Here is a 12417-nt window from a genome sequence, read left to right as displayed (position 1 = left end):
ATCCCTGAAACCACAGAGAGTTCTGAACCCGATATAATGTTTTTTCTATACCTACATAGTAGGGTAAAGTTTTTGGCTTCTCTTTGGCATATCCATGTTGTCAGCATTACTACTTGTGCACGTTGGCTCCATTTAAGTAAAATAAGAGTTACTTGAAGAGAAGTACTGTAAAACTGACTGTTGATATTGATAACCAAGATGGCTACTAAGTGACTAACAGGTGGGTAACTTATAGGGTGGATAAACCGGACAATGGGATGATTCACATCCCAGGCTGGATGGAGCTCAAAGGCATGAGAGAAAACAGTGTGGAGAGAAAACATGGAATTTCCTACCATTTTGAGTGCAGCTTTGTCTTGGTTAGGTGTCTGCTTGGGTGTTGCATCTTCTTAACTGATTTCTAGAGTTCTCCCAGAGCTACTTTGGTCCATATCTTATTGTTTATTTAGTGTTTCCGCGGGGGAATGAAGGCCTGGTTCTTCTTAGTTTGCCATCATGCTAATGTTGCTTTAAATTTGGATAATTTTCAGGCATTATTTCCTCAAATATCTTTTTTTTCTTCCTTTCATTTCTTCTCCTGGAACTCTACACATATATTAGATCAGTTGATATTGCTGCACAGGTTACTGAAACTCTTTTTTTGTTTTCTAGATTTTATTTTCTCTTCCTGCTTCAGTTTGGATAGTTTATATGTAGCTATGTCTGCAACTTCACTGATTAAAAAAAAAGTTTTTATTGAGTTTTTAGAGAGAGAGGAAGGGAAAGAGAGATAGAAACATCCATCGCCTGCTTCCTGCATGCCCGCTTCCTACTGGGGATAGAGTCTGCAACTGGGAATCAAACCGGGACCTCTCAGTCCATGGGACAACGCTTAGTCCACTGAGCTACACCAGCCAGGCATTCACTGATATTTTTTTTTAAGTTTGTAATCTGCTTTTAATTACATCCAGTGGAATGTTCATTTTTGCTCTTATTTTTATCATTCGAAGTTCCATTTGTTTCTCTTTTTCATATTATCCTTTTCTCTCATTATCTTCATGTTTTCCTTGAAATAGTTTAGCTTGTTTATAATAGCTATTTTAAAGTCATTGTTAATTCCACAGAAATGGTAGCATTCTAGATCTGTTACTATTGACTGATTTTTTTTTTTTTTACCTGCTGTAGGTCACATTTTTCTGCTTCTTGCAAGTCTGGTAATTTTTTTTTTTTCTTTATTGATTTTAGAGAGGAGGGGAGAGAGAGATAGAAACATTGATGAGAGAGAACATCGATTGGCCGCCTCCTGCACACGCCCCACTGGGGACCAGGCCTACAACCTGGGCATGTGCCCTGACTGGGAACCGAACCAGTGACCTCTTGTTGCAGGGTCGACGCTCAACCACTGAGCCACACCAGCCGGGCAAGTCTGGTAATTTTTTTTAAAATATGTTTTTATTGATTTTTTTAGAAAGGGAGAGGGAGAGAGAGATAGAAACATCAGTGCAGGAGAGAAACATTGATCGACTGCCTCCTGCACATCCCCCATTGGGGATCAAACCCACAACCCAGGCACACACCCTGACTGGAAATCCAACTGGACCTCTCAGTCCTTGGGACGATGCTCAAGCCACTGAGCCACACCAACTGTGCAAGTCGGGTAATTTTTTTTTTAATGTATATATTTTTTAATGTTTTCTTTATTGATGTTAGAGAGAGGAAGGGAGAGAGAGATAGAAACATCGATGAGAGAGAACATTGATTGGCCGCTTCCTGCATGCCTCCCACTGGGGATCGGGCCCACAAACTGGGCATGTGCCCTGACTGGGAATCGAACCAGAAACCTCTTGGTGCATAGTTCGACGCTCAACCACTGAGCCACACTGGCCAGCTGATAGTTTTTTATTGGATGCTCATTGTTGTGAATTTACTTTGTTGAGAGCAAATTTTGTTTTTTCTTTTTAGAGAGTCATAAACTTTGTTCTGGAAAATAGTTACTTGTGGATTAGCATAATTGTTCCAAAGCTTGTTTTTAAGTCTCTTAAGGACAGATCTAGAGTATTCTTTACTAATACTCTAATTTAGCTTCACTATTTTGGTGTGTCTCTCCTGGAACTTATTCAGTGCTCTTTGTAATTAACAGTGGCCTCTCCAGCCCTGACTGGTTTGACTCAGGGGTTACAGTGTCAGCCCACAGACCAAAGGGTCATGGGTTGGATTCCTGGTCAAGGGCACGTACCTGGGTTGCAGGTTTGATTCCTGGCCCCTGTCCGGGTCTTGCAGGAGGCAACCAATTGATGTGTCTCTCATATTGATGTTTCTCTCTCCCTCCCTCCCTTCCACTCTATCAAAAAATCAATGGAAAAATATCCTTGGGTAAGAATGAACAACAACAACAAAAGTGGCCTCTTCAGTCTGGCTGATGGGAACTTGCGTTTCCCTGATGTTTGAACTTTGGGTATTATTTGGGGTACAGTTCCCCAGTAATTATTCTTTACCTGATCTTGTGGATTTCACCTTATGCATGTACAGATAGGTTTTCAGCCCAGGTTTCAAAGAGACCTAATGCAGATTTCTAGAACCTTTTGTGTGTGTGTGTGTGTGTTTTCATGTCAAAAGTTTTATTAAAAGAAAGAAAAAAAAATTAAATGTTTTATTTTATTATTTTATTTATTTTTAAAAATTTTTTATTAATTTATTTTTGTTATAGATGTTTGTCCTATTTTCCCCTGCTATTGACACCCTCCCCATCTCCCCCACCCCATACCCAGCTTTGTTGTCCATGTCCATCAGTTATGCGTACATGCATATAAGTTCTGTGGTTTATCTCTTCCCTTCCCCCACCACCCCCTCTTCTCAGGGTCGTCAGTCTGTACCCTACTTCCACGTCTCCAGGTCTACCCAATTCTCAGACTGTTATGTTCATTATATTCCACAAATAAGTGAGATCATGTGGTATTTGTCTTTCTCTGATTGGCTTGTTTCGCTTAGGATAATACTTTCCAGGTCCCTCCATGTCGTCTCAAAGGATAAGAGATCTTTCTTTCTTACAGCTGCATAGTACTCCATTGTGTATATGTACCACAGCTTTTTTATCCATTCGTCTACTGATGGACACTTGGGCTGTTTCCAGATCTTAGCTATTGTAAATAGTGCTGCTATGAACATGGGGTACATATATTCTTTCTGATTGGTGTTTCAGGCTTCTTAGGGTATATTCCTAGAAGAGGGATCGCTGGGTCAAATGGCAGTTCAATTTTTAATTTTTTGAGGTAACACTATATTGTTTTCTTAGTGGCTGCACCAGTCTGCATTCCCACCAGCAGTGCACTAGAGTCCCTTTTTCTCCACACCCTCGCCAACACTTGTTGTTCGATGATTTGTTGATGGCGGCCATTCTGACAGGTGTGAGGTGATACCTCATTGTTGCTTTTAAATGTTTTTTTTTTTTTTTAATTCTGCCTGAATGGCAACATCTCCAAATTCTTCTCAATCAATATGCTGTTGGTTCATCTGAAATTTTTTTGTTTTCTCTGCTTTAGAGGGTTTCATTTTTTTCTTCTTCTTAATACTCATTTAGATGGGGAAATCCTCTCCAACCCAGAGTGCTGTTCTCATAATAAAATCAGACTTTTTCTGGAGACCCCCCCCCACCTTTTTTTTTTTTTGCAAAGTTTCTTCGTCTTCATTGCTTAGCCCTGCAAATTTTATTTGCTTTAGCATTCCTAAGTTCCAGTTTTTGTCACCTCAACTCATAGGACTCAGTGGACTCTTTTTGGGTTCCCTACTCTGTGCTACTGTCTGGAAATTATTTCTATTCAGAAAGCCAGGATGGGGCTCAGTTTGTTTGTTTCTCCTTTCTTAGGGATTATAGTCCAGCACAGTCCAATGTCTGAAAACATTTGCTGTACATATTTTATCTAGTTTTCTTGTTATTGATAGCAGAAGGGCAAGTCCTTATAGGAGTTAATTCTTCATGGGCAAAAGGAAGACATTCTCATACATTTAAAAATTGATATATAATGTGTATATAATAAAATCCCCATATTTAAAGTACACAGTTCAGTATTTTTCAGTATATTCACTACATTGTGCATCCATTGCCACTAATTCTAGAATCATTCTATCAGCCCATATACATTTCAGCTGTCACTCTTCATTGTGAAGGTCACAATTTTAACACAGCAGACAGGTTTCTACTCCCAAGTCTCATCCTGTCCTTCTCTCTTCCTTGAATTTCTCTTTTCTTTGTTTAAAATACTTGGCTGTTTTCTGTATTTGGTAGCATGTTTGTCCTTGACCTCTCCCTTGATGCTCCAAGAAAATGTGAATTTACCTTTTAGAATAGCATTTCTTAAAATTACCTTTCTTTGTACTGATCAATTATATAAGGAATGCTGTTTGACTATAGACATTACCACCATCATCCCTATGCTTCAGCTCCCTAAGCTTGAGTAATTAATGTAGGATTTGGCAGCTCACAGACATCGACAAGGTATTGCTTATCTGTGTGATCTGCAGATAAACAGCATCTTATTTTTTCACTCTTTCCTCTCTTGCATTAGGATTCAAAGGTGTCTCACCGTCTGCAAGTTCAAGAAGTATATTAAAACTCTGTATATCTCTCAATCATAGTAATGCTGCTATTTTATCTCAATGCTACTATTTTATTTCACAGTAGAAAGCACATCAATAATGGAAAACAGTAATTCAAAGCTATGTCTGGTGGAGCATTCTGAAGGCTTATAGATCTGTCTAAAGCTATAGGGGATTTCTCAGGCTGCTTGGAGGACCCAAATACGTTTTAGCATCAAAAACTACATAATTCTGCTCATGTTGTATGTGAAGGCTAACACTGGGCACAAATGGCTAATGGATCTGGGGTCTCCCCCTCAGTTAGGATTAGTTTTTCTTCATTTATTATTATTCACCAAAGAAGAAAATTTGTTTATAAAAGCTTTAGTGTGTAATTCAGGATTCATCATGTATAAGGAGAGTTAGGGGATTTATAATTATCTTATGAATTAATTTAGAGTGAAGATGAAATGGTTGTCTTTGGTTGTAAGAAAAGTTGTAAATTGAGTTCTGGTGTTGGGTAAGAAAGTAAGAAATGGCAAGACTTATATATTGCACCATTTGGATGCTGCCAGTTGTGAACAAGTGTTTATCTTTTATTCATTCATTTGTTGTTTATTAAATGTCTATCATTTTCCAGGCAATGCATTATATACTAACAGTGGACTCTTATGGATCCCATGCTCTGAGGAGGAATAGTGTTTGTTAACAGTACTGTGTGATAAGTGCTATTAGAGGGGAGTGCAGTGGGTACCCAGAAGAGAGTTTCTTTCGCCAGTGGTCAGAAAAGTCTCCATAAGGAAGGTGACACTTGAGCACAGTTTTGAAAGAGTGAGTTTGTGCCAGGCTGGCAAGGAGGAGATGAGCATTTTGGGCAGGGGAAATGGCACTTGCCAGGAATGGAGGTGTTGTAGTCCGCTATGTTCAGGGGAGAGTAGGAGTTTATTAAGATTAGAGACTAAAAAGTGGGTAGGGTAGGGTAGGGAAGAGGTAGGAGTTAAGGGGAAAGGTGAATGGTATATACCTGGTTGTGAAAGGTCTTCTGAGTTTTGGATTTTGAATGTATCCTATAGGTAGTCAGAAACTATTAAACATTTTAAGTAGAGACTAATGTGAATAATTTAGCATTATAGAAAAATAATCCTGAAGGCAATGTGGAGGATGAATTGAGAGTTAAGGAGTGGGGTACCAGAGACAGCTTATCGGTTAGAGACTATTAGTACAGTTTTTTGGAAAAAAGAATAGGGTCTGTGGCATATTTGGTAGGGGATATATTCCAGAGATGTTTAGGAGGTCTTCTCTAAGGTGGGAATAATAATAGTACCTACCTTGGTGTTGATACAAAGGGTAAATGAATTAATAAATTTAAGATGTTTACAGCATCGCATGGCACGTAGGCAGTACTGTATGTGTTAGCTGTTGTAATACCACCGATACCATATGGGACATGAGGGAAAGTGTGGCATCAGGAAGAAGCGGAGGGTCTGGTTGGAACAGGTGGTGTACAATTAAACCATCACTAATGTTTGAGTGGTGAGTGCCTATTTTTTGGAATAAGTGTAGATTGGTAGATGGGTTTCTAACTAGTGCTTACAAGTAACTTATGGAGGAACAGTTAAGCTTTTAGAGAAGTAGCTTTAATTATTCATTATGCTCATCAAAGATAAGAGGGATGCGTCTTTTGGTAAAGGGTAGATGCTCTTTGCTCATTTTTAATGGTAAGGATATTCTTTTTTCTGGTCAGTATAAAAATACATTTTTTCTCGTCTGTGTTAAAACCTGATGTTTGAATATTTATTTGTCTTTTATTTTTAAGAACCTCTCCACTTTCACGTTATTATGTCTGGATAGAATTGATAAGCCAGAAGACTCAAAACCCTGTTTCTGAAGTTTATTCAACATAACAAGGCATTTTATTAATAACACACAGACACTTTTAAATCAAAGTCAGCTTTTGTGAACATTCTTAAAGAATAACGAAATCACTCATCAGAGCCTAATTTTGTTCTCTATGGTGATTTAGATGGAAGATCAAGAATGGTTTAGAGCAGTGGTTCTCAACCATCCTAATGCCGCGACCCTTTAATATAGTTCCTCATGTTGTATGTGGTCGTATCTGCATGTGGGCGGACCCGCCTGGAGACCGGTAGAGGAGCGGTGTCTTGGTTCCTAAGACCATCAGAAATACGTGTTTTCTGATGGTCTCAGGCGACCCTGTGAAAGGGTCGTTCGACCCCTAAAGGAGTCGCGACCCACAGGTTGAGAACTGCTGGTTTAGAGTGTTGCATAGTCACATAGAAAGCTGGGGGGGGGGGGCCTGTATTTATTCCATACTACCGTGTTCCAGAGGCTTCACATATATTTTATTTTATCCTCAAAACAACCCTGAGAAGGAAATGTCTGTTTTATAGATGATGAAGTTGAATTTCAGAGAGACTGAGTAACTTATTTTGGGTCACACTGCTGATAGGTGGCAGAATTAGAATTTGATCCTAGGCCAGTCTGGTTGCAAAGCCAGTGATCTTTTCACCAGTCTGCCTTATTTGAGCAACTTTCCTATGTGAATGAGGTTTTTTTTAAAAACATTTTTTTTCTTTATTAATTTTAGAGAGAGAAGAAGGGAGAGGGAGAGAGAGATAGAAACATCGATGAGAGAGAACATCGATTGGTCGTCTCCTGCATGCTCCCATTGGGGATTTGGCCCACAACTTGGGTATGTGCCATGTCTGGGAATTGAACTGGCGACGTTTTGGTGCATGGGTTGACACTCAACCACTGAGCCACACCAATTGGGTTCTTTATCTTTTACTTGTTGAGTGGTAAATGTTCTTTATATGTTATAGGTTCTTTTCAGACATGATTTATAAATATTTCTCCCATTCTATAGGTTGTCTTCACTATCTTCATAATGTTCTTTGATACACAAAATTTTTTATTTGAGATGAAGCCTAATTTATTTATTTTTCTTTTGTTGCTCTTCCTATTGATATCATCTAAGAATCATTGCCAAGTCCAAGGTCATGAAGATTTTTCCCTATTTTTCTTCTAAGAGTTTTATTGTTTTAGCTTCATATGTATGTCATTGATCCATTTTGATATAATTCCTGAATATAGTATAAGGTAGGGGTTAAACTTCATTCTCTTGCAAATGGATATTCAATTGTCCTAGAATCATTTGTTGAAGAGATTCTCTTTTCTCCATTAAATTGTTTTGGCACCCTAGTTAAAAATAAGTTGGTTATATATAAATGTGTTGATTTATTTCTGGACTAAATTTTATTCCTACCATTTACTTTTTTTTTTAAATTAAAACTTTTATTTTTAATCTTTATTGTTGAATGTATTACAGATGTCCCTCATTTTCCCCCCAATGACCCCCACCTCCCCACTCCCACCCCACTCCCACCTTTTCCGACACTGTTGTCTGTGCCCATTGGTTATGCATATAAGTTCTTTGGTTTACCTCTTCCCGGTCCCCAACCCCGTTCCCTTTGAGGTTTGTCAGTCTAGCAACCAATTTGTACTTCTTAATCCCTTCACCTTTTTCACCCATTCCCCCAACCTCCCCCCATCTGGCAACCAACAAAATGTTCTCTGTATCTATGAGAATGTTTCTGTTCTGCCTGTGCATTTTGTCTGTAGATTCCATTGTTGATAGATATGTATTCATTGCCATTTTGGTTGTTCATATATTTTATCTTTTTCTTCAAAAAGACCCTTTATCATTTCATATAATAACGGTTTGGTGGTGATGAACTCCTTTAGCTTTTACTTGTCTGGGAAACTCTTTATATGACTATCAATTCTAAATGACAACTTTGCAGGATAGAGTCATCTTGGTTGTAGGTTCTTGCTTTTCATCACTCTGAATATTTCTTGCCACTCCCTTCTGGCCTGCAAAGTTTCTTTTGAGAAATCAGCTGACAGCCTTATGGGAACTCCCTTGTAGGTAACTAACTAGCTGCCTTTCTCTTGCTGCTTTTAAGATTCTCTCTTTGTCTTGACTCTTTTGCATTTTGATGATGATGTGTCTTGGTGTGGGCCTCCTGGGGTTCATCTTGTTTGGGACTCTGTGTGCTTCCTGGACTTGTATGTCTGTTTCCTTCACCAAGTTAGGGAAGTTTTCTGCCATTATTGTTTCAAATAGGTTTTCGATTTCTTGTTCTCTCTCTTCTCCTTCTGGCACCCCCAAGATGCGAATGTTGGCACGCTTGAAGTTGTCCCAGAGGCTCCTTACACTATCCTCATTTTTTTTGGATTCTTTTTTTCTTTTTGTTGTTCTGATTGGGCATTTTTTGCTTCCTTATATTCCAAATCAGTGGTTTGCTTCTTGGATTTACGTACTCTACTATTGAATCTGTGTAAATTATTCTTTATTTCAATTAGTGCCTCCTTCATTTCTGACTGGTCCTTTTTTATGCTCTTGAGGCCCTCCCTAAGTTCACTGAGGTTCTCACTAAGTTCATTGAGCATCTTACGAGCAGTATTTTGAAATCAGCATCTGTTAGGTGCTTATCTCCATTTCGCTTAGTTCTTTTCCTGGGGTTTTGTTCTGTTCTCTCATTTGGAACCTGTTTCTTTGTCTCCTCATTTTGGCTGCTTCCCTGTGTTTGTTTCCATGTATTACTTTTTTTTTTTTAAATCCTCACCCGAGGACATTTTTCCACTTTTTATTCAGATAGAGTGGAGAGGGAGAGAGAGAAACAACGATGTAAAAGGGACACATCTAGTGGCTGCCACCTGCACGACCAACCAGGGCCGGGGATAAACTGCAACCGAGGTACGCGTCCTTAGTGGGAACAGAACCCGGGCCTCTCTGGACCACAGGCTGACGCTCTAACCGCTGAGCCAAACTGGCCAGGGCTGTTTCTGTGTATTACTTAACGAGTGGTATGGGGCTGGCTAAGACCAGCTGCTGCTTGTTTGAAAGAATTTAGGAAATTTGAAGCAGGATCCATGACAGGCCAATCCTATGGTTAAGCAACTGGCAACAGCTTGGGTGGGCCTGAAAGTTGGGTGGGGCGGGGCCTCAGGGAGTCACCAGGGCGGGGCTACCAGTGTGAGCCAGGTTGCTGGAGTCCCAGATATGGTGGCTGTCTGCCACCCCAGGGAAGGGCTCTGCCACCAAAGGAACAAAGGCCTCTGACAGCACGTTTGTCCTGGAGAAAGCCCCCTCTCCAGCCCTCGCTCCAGTGCCAAACAGCTCAGTTCTTCCCTGTATGTCCTGGTGCCCCTCGAGCTGCCTTCCCTCCAAGCTTAGAGGGAGAGAGTCCGATAAGTCCGTGCGCGGGCCCTTTAAGGAGCTGCCTGGGGCTCCAGCCACCTCAGCCTCCCTGAACTTCAGTTCCCACCGGTTTTTCCAGCCAGAAGTTATGTGGACTTCTCTTCCTGGCACTGGAACCCTGAGCAGGGCGCCTGGTGTGGGACAGGGACCCCTCAGTCCTCAGGGAGGACCTTCCCAGCTGAGGTGTCCTCCTGATATTTATCCACCACACATGGGTGTGGGACCAGCCCGTCCACCTCCACCCCTCCTACCAGTCTGAGTGTGGCTGCTTCTTTAATTCCATAGTTGTATTCTTCCATTCAGCTTGATTTCAGGCGGTTTTGCATGATGGTTGTTCTGTAGTTTAGTTGTAACCTTGATGTGGTTGTGGGAGGACGTGATACTGCGTTTACCTACGCTGCCATCTTGACTGGAAGTCCTACCGTTTACTTTTGTATGGGCTGAGTTTCAGATTTTTCTCCCTTTCAACAGGATCATGGAGTTGATAGCAGCATTTTCCAGAATCCAAAAAAACTTCACCTAACTATTGGGATGTTGGTACTTTTGAGTGAGCAAGAGATCCAGCAGACATGTGAGATGCTAAAGCAGTGTAAAGAGGAATTCATTGAGTAAGTAATCTGCAGGAGTGGTCACTACCTGTACTGGCTTTTTTTGGGGGGGGGAGGACTAGAGAGACTTGTTTTGGGACTAGAGAGCAGGTGACATGGGAACAAGGTTTGTTGACTCACCCATATGTAACACTTAATATTGGACCATTGTCTGAAAGGTTTAAAATGGATTTAAAGCTTATATTTACAAATTTTTATGGAAAGCCTCTACCTTAAATTATACTAGTTCAGTAGGCAACTTTCGTTTTTTAGTAGGACATGCCATTATTTTTCCCAAAAGGAAGTTCTCTTTATTGTCCATCAAAGAGTATATATAGGCTACTGTGTTTGTTTTCTGTATTACTAAAGGTTGGTAGCTTAAAACAGTAAATTTATTACGTAGTTCTGTGGGGCAGAAGTCTGATATGGGTTTTAATGCACTAAAATCAAGGTATAACAGGGTTGTGTTCCTTTGTGGAGGCTCTAGGAAAGAATGTTTTCTTGCGTTTTTTTTTTTTTTTTTTTAATCTCACCCGAGGACATTTTTGCATTTTTTGTTCAGACAGAGCGGGAGGGAGAGAGAGGAAGAGAGAGAGAGAGAAACATCGATGTGAAGGGACACATTGAGTGGTTGCCACCCGCACGACCAACCAGGGCCGGGGACAAACTGCAACCGAGGTACGTGCCCTTAGCGGGAACCGAACCCGGGTCACTCTGTACCGCAGGCCGACGCTCTAACCGCTGAGCCAAACCGGCCAGGGCTGTTTTCTTGCCTTTCAAGATCAGCTTCTGGAGGCCATGCACATTCCTTGGCTAGTGGTTTCCTTCCTCCTAATTCAACACTAGCAACGTTGCATCTCTCTGACCTTTCTTCTTTTGTTACATCTCTCTCTGGCCACAGCTGGGAAAAGTTCTCTGGTTTTAAGGACTCACATGATTTGATTGAGTCCACCCGATAATCCAGGATAATCTCTCTCTCACAAACTCCATAACCTAAATCACATATACAAAAGTCTCTTTGCCATGTAAGGTAGCATATTTACAGATACCAGACACTAGGATGTGGGTATCTTCTGCTTAGCATGGTAACTCAGCACTATAACATGATTCTGTAGGAAAGTCTTCATTGTATTTCAGAAATGCAGATTTCAATTTTCTGTTTTTAATACAGGTGATTTTGTGTGCGTCAATGTGAGGATACCAAAACACTATCCAAGCAAATGTTTTGGCTTAGAGAAAACATTCCTGTTCTGGGGGCAGAGTTGTTATTCTTTTTATTATAAAATTTTGATTTACACATACATCTGACCTTCCATCTTTATTTCAAAGAAGCATCTCTCCCCGCCTCTCACTTTACTCCTTTTACTTAGGATTGATGAAGAACAAGTGAAATTTGAAAACTGACTCACTTAAGCCCGGCTTGAGTGGCTCAGTTAGTTGAACTTGTCCCCTGCACTGGGGCATGTACGGAAGGCAACTGATTAATGTTTTTCTCGTTCTCCCTTCCTCTCCCTGGGTGAGGAGTAAAAGAAAATAAAACTGCCTGGCCGGTGTGGCTCAGTGGTTGAGCATCAACCCATGCACCAAGAGGTCGCTGGTTCGATTTCCAGTGAGGGGCTTGCAGGAGGCGGTCATTGATATTTCTCTCTCTCTCCTTCTCCCTTTCTCTCTCTAAAATCAATAAAGAAAAAAAAAATTTTTTAAAGGAAAAGAAAACTGACTCACTTGAATTAAAAAAAAATTATTATAATATTCAGGTCTCATACATTGTATTATTGCCTTGTAGAAATGGGTTAAATGGTTCCTTGAGTAAAACAAGGGAAAAGGATTTTTAAATTTTCTCTAGCTGTGTTATATATGAAGCTTTGTAATATGATGACCACTTCTCCTTTCCATTGTTTTGAAGACAAAATATTTTTCGTGAATAAAATCGTAAGCTGATTGGGTTTGCAGTCTGCCTATTCTTTCTGAATCTCCAACAGCAAAGAATACTGA

At 40.3% G+C, this 12417-nt stretch overlaps 1 protein-coding gene across 2 annotated transcripts in view; it reads left to right on the top strand.

The window, feature by feature from the left end:
* The window catches only part of ASCC1 (activating signal cointegrator 1 complex subunit 1), a 102867-nt gene that overhangs the window by 28390 nt on the left and 62060 nt on the right, over window positions 1-12417 (top strand). For both annotated transcript variants that reach the window (XR_004959991.1, XM_036265124.1), the window contains exon 6: window positions 10307-10443. Coding sequence is in view for 1 of the 2 variants with exons in the window: in XM_036265124.1 (XP_036121017.1) it covers window positions 10307-10443 (137 nt within the window). In the remaining variant the exon portion in view is untranslated. The remainder of the gene's footprint in view (window positions 1-10306; window positions 10444-12417) is intronic.

This window comes from Molossus molossus, unplaced genomic scaffold (genome assembly GCF_014108415.1).
Source record: "Molossus molossus isolate mMolMol1 unplaced genomic scaffold, mMolMol1.p scaffold_m16_p_17, whole genome shotgun sequence".
Classification (NCBI taxonomy): Eukaryota; Metazoa; Chordata; class Mammalia; order Chiroptera; family Molossidae; genus Molossus; species Molossus molossus.
The sequence above is the reverse complement of the archived record's forward strand: the minus strand, read 5'-3'. Positions and strand labels throughout refer to the sequence as shown.